Below are 15,296 nucleotides of genomic sequence, written 5' to 3'. Positions count from 1 at the left end.
AGGTCTCCAACAATAAAAAGCATGTCTCAAATTTTCAAGATACTGTATGTAAGAGAAATCTATGTTTTCTACCAATTTTTCTAGCTAAGTGCAGCCTATCAAGTGCACTAGAGAAAATGATATATTGACAACCTTAAAGCATTAGCAGATTTTTTTGTGACAAAGATTACTGTGGACAGAGTTACAGCAGCTGCTCCCTACATGCTGAAACTTGACTCTGGAAGCAGAATTACAAGTTCCAGTAGTAGAGCATCACTGACAGCTGTAAGAATACTACCCAAAAATTTCAAAATTCAGACCTAGTCAAAAGATTCACAAACATTAACCATCATCTGGACTATACAAAGGCAGAATTCTATTGAGATTGGTAAGACAACCTTCTAGAAGAAAACTGTGGTTTAGTAAAAACAGTTTATTCCATGTACATTAAGATGTTTCTAAGATAATCAGACTAACTTATAGGCCTGTAATTGCATGCCAATGGTTCAATCAGAGCTTCTAGTCCAACATGTAGAATCTTTTTCTTTTTTTAAATGACCAAATGTTGCTCCAAGAACTCTATAAATTTGGGCTGCTTTCTGATGGAAGCATACCTTAAGAAAAGATACAATTCCCCAATCTTTAACATATCTCCACAATTAAAAAGTTTTTACTGCATGCTTTCTAGCTGCTCATAGTGTTACCAACTACATAATTTCTCACTTATAGCACTTTTGATGTCTTCAGAGAAATGAGGACAGTTTTGAAGCGCTGGAACTCTTACGGCCTCCACATGACAAATATTTTTTCTTTCCCATTCACCAGGAAAATCATGTATCTTTAAAAACTGGAAAATATGCTTATTAAGATTTTGCTAAGAAGATAATCACCTCTTCAAACCTAAAATCAGTTTAGGTAAAGTTACTACTACAGCTGTTGGTTGTTATACAGAAGGAAAATAAAACTATCTCCTGATGTAGTAGTGAGCAATGAGCTTGAGTGAAGCATTTGATAGCAACTGGACATAGAAAGCTCCAAAGCAAAGATGTGGCATAATGAGCCAGCACCAAACAAGATAAATATGCAACGTAAACATTCCTCTTTAACTGAATTTACGTAAGTCTGAGATAATTTTAGAACTCATTAAAAAATAAAATGCAAAAACTGAAAGGATTGAGATGCTTTAGCTTACACAAGTAATGTACTGCTGATACTGCTAATGCAGAAGTTTCACCAATTAGAAACAAGCATTTTACATAACTACATACACAGTATGTGCCTTACTAGGACTTAATTAAGAGAATGAATTGAATGAAAAAAGCAAGCAACAAAACGGAAAACTAAAGATTTTTTTCTGAAAAGCAGAATACCTTTTTAGTGCATTTTCAGCAACAAGATAACAACACCTGGTCTTTTTAATAGAATAAAAAAATTATTTGAGAAACTAAAAGATGAACACAGTTGTTAACTCCTTTATCTTTACTATCAATCCACTTCCACAGTCCCTAACACCAGAATGCCACTGGAAATCATTGAATCTTTCCCTCTCCAAAATCACCACATTCTTCCTCAAAACACAGCAGGAGAAGACCAGGGAAAATAAATTTTTAACTTCCTATCCAATCTTCTTTTTGAAATGGAAGAAATTTTAACATCACAGAAAAGGCTTCTATCGCCACCCCAAAGGTAGAACGAAATATTTCTTCACCTTCAAAGAAATACTGACACAATTTTAAAAAATACTTAACTTTGAAAGATTACAAACAGATTCATAATAGGGAGTGGGTAACTGTTCTAGGGCAAGATCCAGTCTGATCTCTTTCAATTTATCCTTCTCACTGGAAGGCTTCAATCTCAGACAGGAATCAAAGGGAAAAAACAAAATCAAGTGACTGACTGAAAAAATGCAATACAAAGTAAGAACAAACTACTAAATCCAAATTTATGTTTTACAAAATTCCTAGGAGCTGATAGGCTTTCTGGGTGTAGGAACTGCAAAATTGGTAATACACAGGATTCTCACCTGGTTGAGGATAACTTTGATGACCAGAAGCAGTTTGGGGAGGCCTTGGACACTGCCAATGGAAAGCCTCAGACCAAATCGAACCGCAGCTGCCAAAGAAGAAAAAAGCAGCTCCAACCCAGGTTCCCCATCCCTCTGTTCTAGCAGTGGTTTCAGACACCATTTAAGCCATTTCAGAAGAACAGATCCAGAAGCTAATGTGGTGAAGTAGAATATCCCAAAGTGCATGGGATCAACAGAAAAAAGCTTTCATTCCTCTGATGCTAGTGAGCAGTAACAAAGGCTTATTTCAGCCCATATCTTTTCTCAACAACACTAAAGAACACTCCATCAGACTTCTCACCAGTGCAGACAAGAGATAGGACAAGTGCCAGGCTATTTCATTCCATCAGTCTTTTATCAGGTAGATAATCCTGGAATGATTATCTCTCCCATCTAGTGATGGATGTGGAGGAATAAAGACTTAATTTCATTCCAAGCCATGAAGGATTTAAATTGAAATGAGACTGGAAGGTAATAAATTCCAAGGAGCAAAGAGATGACTAACTACAAGAGAGAATCTAGCAGACATGCATTCTTAATCTCTTTCAACACCACCTCAGTGTAAAGACTTTGCACTCTCATCAGACTCTTTGGGCATTCACTGCTTTGGCATCATATGAAATCCCCACTTAAAAAGCAGTGTGTAAAATGCAGATTGCACAATCTACTGGTATCAGAAGGATCACAAACACTCATCTTGGATCTCAGCACTCAGGGGAGAGCTGCTACATTACCAACGAAGTGCCCAGAGAGACAGGGGCACTTTAGAAGTCAGCATCTTCTACCTGCCCATCGTTCTACAGAACACAGCAAGGGTCATGGAAGGATTTTAAACAGACATTTTTTAGAGACATCATGAAGCTGCTGCATACATCCAAAAGCATGGGAACATAAAATTTCTAGAAACAAAACCATTTCAGGAACACAGGCTGTACATCAGTAAATCTGAACCCCTTCCTTTCCTACCTCTAAATTCCAACTCCTGAAGACTAAGTGAAAATTTTTCTTTTTGTGTAAAACAAAGAATTATCGAAATAATTTTAAAAGACAGCAAACATTTTGACAGAAGCTCATGGCTACCACACATTATTCATTTTATTTTAAAGAATATAAATGTTTAAAGTTTCAGATGCTCTTGCAGGTAAAAGGACAAAAATAATTGCTTTATTCCTCTTACTCCTTCAAATCTGAATCATTACATACAGCAAGATTTTTGGCCTCAGAAATCAATTCATTTAGTGCAATGGACTTCATACTGTGCTCAAAAAATATCCACCAAATTACCAGTGTGTATTTCTCAAAGATGCCCAAGTATTCAAATGCTCCATGACCACGTATTTTACTGGATGACACTTTGAGAGAAGCTAAGTGCTGCTCCACTGACACCACAATTTGTAACATCAAGTTCTTAAAACTCAACGTTGTTTCAAAGCCTTTCCAATTTTCTGAAACACCAAGGCTAACATGTTCCCAGGTTACACTGCAATAGTATAATCTCGTGCAAGATGCTCATACCACTCAAGCCTCCCATAACAAAACATCAAAGATCTGACCTTTCAGATAGTCAGTAAAGAGAAGACCATGGAAGACCAGATTAATGTGTATCTATAAAAGGGTAGAACTTCTTAATTCATGAAGTCCTAAGAGCCCAAACCCATCTAACCATGCTTTTGCAGTCTGAACCTCTGTACACACACATTAAAAAATTACTTATGGATACAATAGTCAGATTATTCAGAATTCAAATCCTCTTTGTGTATAATTCAGCTCACAACAAGCTCAATTACAAATATTACTGTTCCATAATTAACAACATTACTCTGGAGTCTGTAGGAGAAAACTGCCACGGGTAACACTTCTGCAGACTGAGGTGCCTCTGGTTTTCCTTCTTACAATCACACAGTTGATCCAAATTACAAACAGAACATGTAACAAGGCTCAAACTTGTTAATTGCCTTGTAATAAACTGCATTTCTGACTTTAACCTGGACACCACCAGGCAAAAAACAGCATTGATTTTGTCTGCTGGATTCTACTTAAGCTCTAAAGATTAAGTATTACAAAACCGCAAAAGGAAAAACATGAGTGGCAGTATACAACACTGGAAAAGGACAGCATGCTTTATAAAGGAAAAGAAGCATTTTTGCCATAAATGACTGATCTAGAAGAGACTCAGCACCACTGAACTCTTTTCAGAAGACATGCCACATAATGATTTTAGCACTCCAGTGAAAATGTAAACATAAAAATTCAAGCTCTTTTATACTGATCATAGCAGTTCTTGATGCAATGCACAGACACCACTGCAACTGTATACAGAAACAGTGGAACAGTCTCTGTATTGAAAATCTTGGGATCTAAAACAAGAAGGACAGATAAGGACAAGAGGGATTTTCCCAAAGATGGTGTCAGAGGAAAACAATGGATTCAGCAACTACATCTCAAAATCTTATTTTGAGAAACTGAAGTGTTACAATGAGCTAAGTTGCTCCATATTCCCTTCTGCAGAAATGACCTAAACTTGATAATGAAAATTCATTGTGAGCCTGCTCCTTTCAAAGATACTGCTAAAGGCAAACCTTACACTGCCACACAAGTAAATCCATTAGGAATGCAAGTAAAATAACTCTTACTAACTTCAGCTGCCTTCTGTTGGACAGTTATTGATCCTCTTCTGATAACATTTTTTTAAATCTTTTATGAATCAAGTAGAAAGCAACCCAATCTTTTCCTTTTGAGGAAAACCTTATCAGTTTTCTCATTGCTTTTATTTTTGAAAAGCATACCAGAGAACTGTCTAGAGGACCTAATCCCTCCTAACATCACACAACAGTGCCAAAGAAGAAAAGGGAGTATTTTCCTCTACATGGCTCTTGAGTCAGAGCAAAGGTTTATTACAGAAAAAATGAAAACATTACAAGGATTAAACAAAGGGATTTTCTGGAGTAATAAATCAAATAACTTTTTAATCATATTAATGAAGTGTGTAATTTCTAACAAAAATATTTATGTTCTTTGCTTGTGAGAACATGAGATTCACCCAAATCTTCTACCTATTTGTGTGCAAAAGTCAGTTATAACAACTGGAACCCTTCACAATCTCACTGGATATGTGGGAGTTATTGCTCAAGACAACAAAATAGTATTTTGGATAAAACCACATCTGTTTTTTGTAATATTGTAGTTCAACTTAAAATACCAAAATTTTAAAGATTTATCATGTTTTACTCACAACACACCCACTCTATTATTATCATTATGCTATGGACAAATATAAACACAGCTAAAATCATACTCATCAGAAACATTCTCAAGCATCCCTGCAAGTATGATTTTTTTAAATAGTTAGCTTATTTAAAAGAAAAACCCTTTCTTCCCCCCTCCCCAAAAACAGTGGGGCAGTGTGTTTTAGATTTTAGACAAACCTTGCCAACAGGAACATTTTTAACATCTTCCACAAATACAACTTCCCTCAGAGACCACTGTTCTTCATTCACTTTCTCCTCCTCTTTCGGGGCAGGAGTAGATCGTCGTCGCTCTGAGACAGAAAAGTTAGCACCAAAAAGAAAGACTTGACATACTTCATCAAAGCATCAAAATGCATTTTTCAGTAAACACCAAACCTTTCCCCAAAAAGATTATCAGCAGTCAAATACAGAAATTAACAAGAGGTTAACATGAATACAACTTTAAGAGTCAGAGCTACCTAACAAATGTATCATGTCACTTTCATGTTTTTCTATGGATTTGGAAACTAATAAAGCCTATATGATAAGTGAAGCAATTTTAAAGATATTTAAGAAAAGTAAGAGAATACAGTATTTTTTAAAATTTTAAATAATACAGTAACTAGAATACAAAAAATTAAAACACAAGGAACAAGCTCTGTTTTGGCAGGGCTTACATACTCATGCTGTAAGTGAAATGGCTGACTCTGAGAACATTCAGCCACCCCTACTACACTGCTTTGTACCAATCTTACAAAAAGTCTGCTTGCCTACCACATATGGATTACTTGGTAAACTTCTAGAAGAACAGCAAATGAGGCAGAAAATAGCTATTTGGGCTAATGGCAACTGCAGTACAGTTAGATTTGCTGCAGACTTTATCTGGACAGCAACTGTAGAACACTCATAATCAAATCTAAATACATAACATGGCTAAATTAACACTGACAAGAACCTTTAATCTTCCAAGTTGAGTATATAGTGTAATTAATACTATCAACATATTTAAAGTAAGAAGCAGAGAACTTCTAAGCTAATTGCACAGTTAATTCCAAACACTAGATCAAAAGCCCAAGCAAAGTTGTAGTCAGTGGAAAATTACAGCTGAATGAACTGCAAAAGAAATCAATAGTAGAAGACTTCTAATAAAATAAGTGAGTACTGCAGATCTGAGCAGATGAGATTCTCAGTCACTGCACAAGGCCATTTGAGTCATTAGGTCAAAGCTGCTTAAAACTGCAGCTTGTGAACAATCAGAAGAATAAGCCGTAGAGAGAAGATTTCTTCAAATGATGGCATTGTAATTACGTTTTATCTATTTATGTGTTGAAATTGAGAGAAAAAAATGCTTAAAGGAGTCCAGTTGCACAAATTTGGATGTAGCCCTTCAGGTTTTTAAGCACAACTTGTACTATGAAACTTCCCTGACTGCTTTTGTATGTTAGTAAAGAATGTCTCCTTTTAGACATTTTCTGTTATAGATACAAACTACTGCTTTCTGCACTGACTTTCAACTACAAGGCAAGCTGTTCAACAGCAGCTTAATCTTTAAAGAAGTTTTCCAAAACAAGTTCAACTTCCTGGCTGCAAAGAAACTCATTATCACATTGCAACTAAAAATAAATTTATCTTTAGAACTTCCTCTTGATCACCTCTTGAAGGATACTTTTGATTCTGAGAACTGTTACGCTTGCACAAACACACCTCACATCAAGGAGTCACTGCTTATACATTTATTTAACACTGACAATTCACAGATTATTCGAAGTCTATTAGAAAAGCCTTCACCTACACTACAGTACAGACTGAAACACCAAAGGATTCTGAAATTAGGATAGAATCACTGTAGAATTGCCTTTTATGGAAACTTCTTATCTGCATAATTATTTAAGTTTATTCTGAGCTACACATTACTTACTATATGGCATTGATGCACTGCTTGCTATTGAAGATGCATCACTACAAGTGGAAGCTGGGGATGGTGGAGGACCCATTTCAGTTTTCACTGGTTCCTGTTTGCTTTCAGGTCTAGAATAAAAGTTAGTACTCAGAAATGAAGGAAGAAAAAAGTGAAATTTTTTCTGTGACAATGGACAAAGCACCAGTGTATCCCAGCATTGTTCCTTTAACAACACTTTAAAGAAGTAACTCCACACTTGCAAACAACCATCCTAACCGACAAGGCTATAAACCTTGAAGCTGGGGATGGTACAATACTGCTTAATAAGGGATTAGCTTTTTAACATTAACTGAGCAAAGACACACTATTACAGAAAATAAACATGATGAGCTTCATTTGAGCTTTTTTATTAGCTTTATACAGTAACCTGAAACTCTGGAGCTGCTAAACATTCTCAAGCTTTACTTGAAATTGTTTAAATCTGCTTTATGAAACATTTAAATGGCATTGTCAACCCAAAAGATTTTTTTTTTTTTTCAAGCTATGGAGGGGCTGAAAGAGATCTGTTTAATCTCATGAAGAGCCAGGAAACAGCTGGTTCCATTTTCAGCTATTAAAATATAAAATCTTGGAAACCTTATGAAACACTGTAGGGAGGCCTTCATTTAATAGTCCTCCTGCATTTCACATGTACTTCGTGCTTTCACAGAAGTGAGACACCTTTCCTGCAGTGAACCTTTCTGCACATCTAGCCAAGTTTACAAGAAACCTAATACCTCATAAAGATCACAAAATTTTCAAAACTACAAAAGTTTGACTCTCCTTTTCCATTATTGCTCCCCAGTTCAGGAGAGTACCACATGAACAAGCTGTGTGTACATGCAGATGGTCTCCACACTTACTTGGCCTCGGTAGTTTTGCTGGCCTTCTCCATGTTTTTCAAGCTCTCAGGGGACCGAAGCTGAAATCGACAGCTGTCATTCATGTTCCAAACAGATTCCATTAGCACACCAACTTTAGGAATTCCAGCACTGATTGAAAAAGCAACTGCTCCAGCATGATAGAGAGGGTTATTTCTTAAACACACCTGGAGACAGAAATATTTATTTCTATGAGAAAAATTAATTCTACTGAGGGAAATCATATGTACTTTATTCTCTTGGTGGCATATGCAGTAGTCAAAATAGAAAACTTATGGAATCAGGTGAAGGGGTAAGTCAGCATTATGTATGAAAAAAGCAGCTGTTGTGAAATTCACAGCTGAAAGCAACAGCTTTAGCATTGAAACTGTTAAACGTACAATGTTTAGATGCTCAACTACAAAAGGAACAATTAATCCAATAACAGAGACTCATCACAGTGTCAATTAAAATGGTTCTGCAATCAAAAGAAATGTGCTCCCTGGGAAAGGGCTGCTTTGTCTCATATTAGTTCTAGTACTTATCAAAAAAAATCCTCTGTATCAGTTATTAGCCTTTTTGGTAAAGGCTTCAAAGCAAAGGTCTATCACACTGCATAAATAAATCAAACCCAGATATTAATACTGTAGGCATTTAAATGCCTCATCATTTACAAAGCCTTTTGCTCTACAGGGAATTGTATTTCTATACTTTCTCTCAAAATACAGTATCAGTAGGTAAGTTAAAATAGAAGTACTTTGCATGAGTACATCTTGTTCTTCTGTGCAGCAAGAGTCATACTTGTAGAACAGCAACAATACTAACAGGACACAGCCATTTACAGGCATGTAATTCAAACATACTATTTTTATTTCCCATTTTTGCTATCACTTTTGTGCATAACTTTTTGTGCTAATTACTTTTGGTTTTTTAAGAGCACATTGTAAGCTCAGCATATAGCATGGTGGAAGTGCCACTGGTGACAGCTGTACTTGCCTGGGTTCCAACAGTTATGTTTGGCATAGAGGAGATACCAGCACTAGACTTCGGCTTTTTATTTTTCGCTCTGGCCTTTTCTAGCATTTTCTTCCTTTGGCTGAAAGGAACTACACCCCTGTGGAAAAATGCATGTTATTTTAAAAAGGCTGTGAAAGAAAAGCTTTGTTCAGAACTTTGAACAGTTTATTTCTTCTGCTTAATGTAACCATGAGCAAACATTCAAGTGTGTGTGCCACCTTCTCCAAAATCTCAAAGCACTGCAGAAATGTCATCTTTTTCCAGATGTACCCCAACTTTCCAAATTCACCTCAACTACCCCAATTTATACAGAGGAGGAGGAAGAGGCAGAGCACATGACTTATTTAATTGTCAAATGGCTTTCCTTCCAGTCTGAAGTGCTGCAAAACCTCTGTCACAAGTGGTATACTCCAGTCACAGCTTTCAACATGCAGTTTGTATCTCTGAACTTGAGGATATCTTTCCCACAAATAGTGATAATTTCCAGAATTTGCAACCTCTGGGGAACATGATTTTTTGAAAAGCCTCACTTTCTCTCTGGGCACATGGCTGAAGGTGTCTGGGGCTCTTACAACTTCCACTGCAAGAGGGGGGGAAACCCATTTCTTTTGTAATTGGATCCGCTTGGTTTAGCTGAAAATCATGCCTGCATACACAGCTAAGCTTATTATATAATAAGCTTATATGATAATAATGCTTATTATTTTGATACTTCATGTTTCAGTCAGTGGCTTATGCAGTTAGAAGCTTTGATTCAAGAAGCTCCTCCATGTTAGGTAAAATGTAAAAAGCATCAGTCCTGTGAAACAGTGGAAATTGAAGTCCTGTCTCATGTATGACAGATCACTGTAACTCAGGGTATCAATAGTAACAGAAGCTTCCGTCTGTATCAATCTGGTAACATAAAATCACCATGGTTGACATTCAACCAGAAAAAGACATATTACATCATAAACTGCTTCCAAAGATTGCATGTAAACACTAATAAGTATTATTGTACTTTGCACAGATTATTCCAGTAAATATGGAAGGTTCTAATAGCCAAGTATCTAATGCTACAGCTTAGCAGTATCTCTACAAGGAGTAATTAAAGTGTGCCATGTCAGCCATGAAATAATGAAAGAGCCAAGAACCAGAAGTTTACAAGTATAGCTTCAAGTCTACTTAAATATTTTCCAGAGTTAATAGAATTTAATGAGAAAGCTGTTTCATACAATTAATTTTCAATGCTCTCATTTCCAGCTCATCACTGAGTATTGAGCTCATCCATGCCTCAAAGCCACTTGAACTTTAGGCATGATACATAATGCAATGACTCCTGACACACTGAAAAATAATGCATGCTGACAATGCATTAGTATTACTCAATTAATTCTCTTAAATTAGAAACTCATTTCAGAGCCCTTTGGAAGTATTATTTTTGAGGGTTCATTTTCTGCTTTGTTTTGTCTGTGGTTTTTTGGTGTAAGCTTCTTAATCATGAAGCTATTAGTTAAAATGTTTTAACTAACATTTCATATTTTATGTCTGAAAGGGTTATATTTTAACAACAAACTCCAGAGGGAGCATTTGCTGTTATTTCCCCCTTCTTTAAGATTTAGACCACAAACTAATAGACCAAATCTTCTAACAGAGCCAGACAGAGGAACATCAACCTCATATGTGGGTACGTTTGTTCCATATTTATAATCTGAATGACCCAAAAGGCATAGAGATTATTCTCTGATCCTGTGTAGTACTGATACATCTGAATGCTAAAGCACTTACACGCATCTCCTAAAAGAATGACCTCATTCTGTTAAAGATGTTATAATTGGAAGCTTTAGGCATTAAAAAAGAGAATAAATATATTTTATAAAGGGAACCAAAGATCAACAATGGTGGTTCAGCAGTTTTGCAATGCTTCTCAGAGCCAGAGACATGAAGACATCCAGAGCATGTGTACTGTTGTACTGTTGTACACAACCACAGTATTTACTTACCACCAATACAAGTTGTTCTCTAGCTGAGCACACGTGTAAAGAGCACAACAATGTAAAGAAACAATCCTTTCTCCCTGAAGCTCTGAGTATGTCTGTGCAGTGTGTTCTAATTTAGAGGCTACGGAGCTTAAAGTTTCATCTACCCATGTAGCAACCTAAGGGAGAGGGAAAGAAAGGAACAGAGAAGGTAAAGGGGGGGGAAAAAAAAGAAAAAGAAAAGTTGCACATCAGTTGCATCTTTAATGTAATATTTACTGGGTTTGGAATGGGGGGAAAAATGTATCACAAAACAAAGAAACAATTATACGCATCAGAAATTTATCCCCTACCATCTTTCTTTCCCCAGAAGAGAAGAGCTTTTCAGATTAGTTTTCCCCTCTCTTTCCAGTCCTCAACCTTAACAAAAAAGGCTGAAAACAAAGGAGAAACCTGTCGAAGTATATGGATGTGTTGGTGTCTTTACCAAATCAATTTCAAGTTCACTCTAACTGGGCTGAAAAGCATATTTAGCTAACTTACTTTACATCACTGAAAGCTTCAATGTCCTTAGTTTTTCTACTAAATCTCTACAGAACATTAACAAGCTTCTCTATTCTCAAACCAGAGTCAGTTTCTACCGTAAGAGCAAAAAGTCAAGTGCTTCATATCATCAGGCAACCTTTTCACTGTTTCAGCTCTAAATCTGATAGATATCTTTCTTTAAAACTTTTTGAATTTCATGGGGAGGAAAGGAAATGAATGACTAAATGAATTGAGTACTTTCTAGTGCAGATGAAGCTGAAGAAACAACTTCTCTACAATATACTGCAAGCAATTGAAAAAACCCAGCTTTGTCAAATTCAGCAACCAGCAAACATTTCATACCTTGTTATTTTCCGTGGCAACAGTTGCTCTAATACTATTTGCAGAAAGGAGCACAATCTTTTCATTGGTTAACCCCAAGAACATAGCTCGTGGATGATGTAGTGAAGGATTCTTTAGAAACAAAAAAGTATTTTAGATATTCAAAGCATATAAATAATTCTGAAGGGGAATATTTAAAGCTATACAGTACCTGTGCATTTCTGTAAGGCTCTGATTCACTCCATTTCCACTGATAGAGTTCTCCTTTACTGCTAACAGCCACGAGCTCAGAATATAGAGCTCCAATAGAAATAAACTTTGTTCCATCCTACAAACACAGAAATACAAAATCTAAGACAATGATATTATAAATACATCTATAAATGCAAAAAAATGAACTTGGAATTGGTTTTTTTTCAGAGCACCCATGATTGCTGAACCTGAAAATAAAGATATATCCAGACTGTCTCAAGATCATCATGCCCCCTCACACAAAACATCATTGTTTCTGATGAAGTGAGGGAATAAACAAAGATATTATTTCCAAGACCTTTATCAATAGCATATACATGGCAATTAACTTGGACAGTTTATTAAGAGCTTATATGGTGCTTTAAGAATACAACACAGCCCATAAAATTAGAGATGAGAAGATCTCTTGACTTGCAACATTGAAAAAAAAAATTCTGCTTGAAATTCTGGCTGTTTGAAATTAACAAAAATGCAACATAATTCCACTATTCCATTACTAAGTATAGTCAGGAAAGTATCTTCCAAGCTACCCAAGAAATCAATTATCAAATTCACTGCTTTGTCAATTAACTCTTATCTTTCACTTCTGAAAGTAAGTAACTGCAAACAACATCAAGTTTTTAAAAAATCAGTGTGCTATATCTCAATAATGCATCATGATAACCTGACATGCTGGGAAAGTTTCTAATTACTGGTTATTCGTCTCGCCCTTTTCTCCTTTTTAACATTTTATCAAAACTCACCTGGTATCTTTCTACTATTTACATGGCATCAGTTCGTTCATTTGCTTCATCCTATACCTACAGGGATCTCAGTGGTCTGATTTCCTCCCTGTTAGATTGGGTTTTGTATCAATGCAACTTTACAATGTTACAACCTCACCTCTGCAAATTCCTGTTCTTCCTTGCATTGAAACAGATCTCAAGCGACAGAGAATTGGAGTGATTTCACAAAACATTAAATTTTGTTTACTGAGAAACATTTGTAAAGTTTCACTGCTCCTCAGCAAGTGCAGCTATAGGATAAACATGTTCTTTCTGAAGTTCCTTACTACTAATAACTCAAATTTTTCTTCCACTTACAGCTTCACAAAAAATTTTTTAAAAACCCAACTTAAACTAGCATAAAATCAAATGCTGTCTTCTACAGCTACAGATGTGAAAGATGATATCTGGTCTTCTCTGCAGTGGTTATCTCCCCAGATCAGTATGTTTAACTGACTCTCAGATTACAATTCACCACATTTAAGTACTTCAGCCATCTGAGGGGAAACTGAACTCAGCTATTTAAAAAGTCCCACTATCCAGTACATTTACCTGTCCTCTAAATTAGCAGACTTTTCACCACAGAAGTTTAAAAGTGGAAACACTTTTAGTTTTGAAAGTCTGGATTTACACTATTTTTTACTGTTTTCATGCCCAGAAGTGCACATTCCAAAAGGTGTGAATGTGTCCTTGAGTGACAAAGGATTCATTCAGTACAGCTCTTACCAAATGCTCACCAGTATTTCTGGGAAAAAGAAAAGCAGCAGGAGGAAAGGACAGAAGCAATCACAAGCAATTTTCTTTTATACCCTGATAAGAGTCTCTAGAATTGGTTAAATCATTAGAGAACTACTTTGTTCTGGAGGGCATCTACCAACATAGCAAAGAAGTAACACAACTACTAATCCACATTATGATTATTAATACATGCCATGGCATAAACATTGTACATTCTGAGAAAGAACTGTCATCAGAACCTACTGTAGTCTAATGAGATGCATTAGACTTCATCAGCATAGATGAATCTTCAGAAGTTAGCTGGCCTAATGCCTCACAGTTAAGTATGGAAGGCAATTAATTTTTGCTCCAAGACACTCTCATTTTGACTTTTCATCTTGCTAACAGATCTTTTAAAAACAAAACACCTTTGTACCAGAAGCTGAATACTAGAGAGACCTGCCAATCAAATTTTTTCATTCCCTTCCATCAAAATACTAGCAGTTGTGACCTAAGTGCTTCAGGATCAATGCTGCATTCACCTCCAGAGGGCCATTCAACCAACTGCCCAAAGATGCACAAACAACACAACAGCTCTGTTTCTGTAAACCTGAGACTCGTGTTCAACAACAAATTCTGATTTCAGGCCAGTGAAATCAACATACATGAAGATGATGCAGACTACTGGCAAAATCTCAGTATCTCAAGCAGAATGCACCTACTTGAAAAAACTAAGGGCTTGGTTTGCACCTAAATTACAGTCAAGCAAGAAAAGAAAAACCAGCCATACTTGCCTTTACTACACTACCCACACATGTGGCACAAGGCTGATATAGTGCAAATGCAGACTGGCAGTACCACAGTGTAACAAATATTCTGATATTTGAAATATCAGAAGAATGTACTCACTGATTTGGATTCCTGAGCAGTTGATGATGTTTATTTGGTGGAGAAAATGCAGTACCTGAGCAACATGTCTATACACTGTCAGTCTCAGATTGCTGGTGAAACTGATGCACTTGGGAGCACTATCAGCTTTCTGAAAGTTTCACCCATGCCTCCCAGGTTGGTACTTCACCTCCCGCAAACAAAAGTTAACCACCCTCATCACAGCCTTCTACAGAGTTCTGTCCCAAATGCTAAAGGTCCAAATAATGAAAAACAAAGGAAAAATATTTGCAAACATGACTGGTTCTTTTGTAGTGGTTTCTCGTGTGCTTTCACTTGCCCCCTACCTTACTGTCTTTTCCAGTAACCTTTCCAGACCCCCTTCCTATTTTCCAAAGTGGAAGAGACATCTGAACTGACCTCTCTGCTAAACCATCTCTCCCAGGACTTTCCCCTTCAAGAATTTCTGTTGGAAAATGCTACCAACAAAAATTCATACTGGATTTACAGCAGGAGAAGACACAGAACCACTTCTTATGAATGTTCAGATGGAAGAAATGATGCAAAATTAAATTACTTTTGAATAAAAATGGAAGGCCTTTCCAGTTAGACACCTTGATTTAGCTGGAAGCCCAGAAGCTGGGGTTTATATGAGTGCATATGCAAACAGGTAAGTGGGAAGCAGTTTAGTATAAAGTGCACAGGAATACAGTTAGATATCACAGCAAAACAAACAAAAAACCCCTACTAGTAATAACGGCCA

At 36.4% G+C, this 15,296-nt stretch overlaps 1 protein-coding gene across 10 annotated transcripts in view; it reads right to left on the bottom strand.

Annotated features, from left to right (window-relative positions):
• The window catches only part of UBR5 (ubiquitin protein ligase E3 component n-recognin 5), an 84,903-nt gene that overhangs the window by 34,949 nt on the left and 34,658 nt on the right, over positions 1–15,296 (bottom strand). For all 10 annotated transcript variants that reach the window (XM_071421467.1, XM_071421470.1, XM_071421472.1 and 7 more), the window contains 7 exons: positions 12,124–12,240; positions 11,934–12,044; positions 11,070–11,224; positions 9,067–9,184; positions 8,074–8,258; positions 7,190–7,299; positions 5,470–5,582 (listed from right to left, as the gene is read on the bottom strand). In XM_071421467.1, coding sequence (XP_071277568.1) covers positions 5,470–5,582; positions 7,190–7,299; positions 8,074–8,258; positions 9,067–9,184; positions 11,070–11,224; positions 11,934–12,044; positions 12,124–12,240 — 909 coding nt within the window. The remainder of the gene's footprint in view (positions 1–5,469; positions 5,583–7,189; positions 7,300–8,073; positions 8,259–9,066; positions 9,185–11,069; positions 11,225–11,933; positions 12,045–12,123; positions 12,241–15,296) is intronic.

This window comes from Agelaius tricolor, unplaced genomic scaffold (genome assembly GCF_023055355.1).
Source record: "Agelaius tricolor isolate 1412-34295 unplaced genomic scaffold, bAgeTri1.0.p SCAF_2, whole genome shotgun sequence".
Taxonomy (NCBI): domain Eukaryota; kingdom Metazoa; phylum Chordata; class Aves; order Passeriformes; family Icteridae; genus Agelaius; species Agelaius tricolor.
The sequence above is the reverse complement of the archived record's forward strand: the minus strand, read 5'-3'. Positions and strand labels throughout refer to the sequence as shown.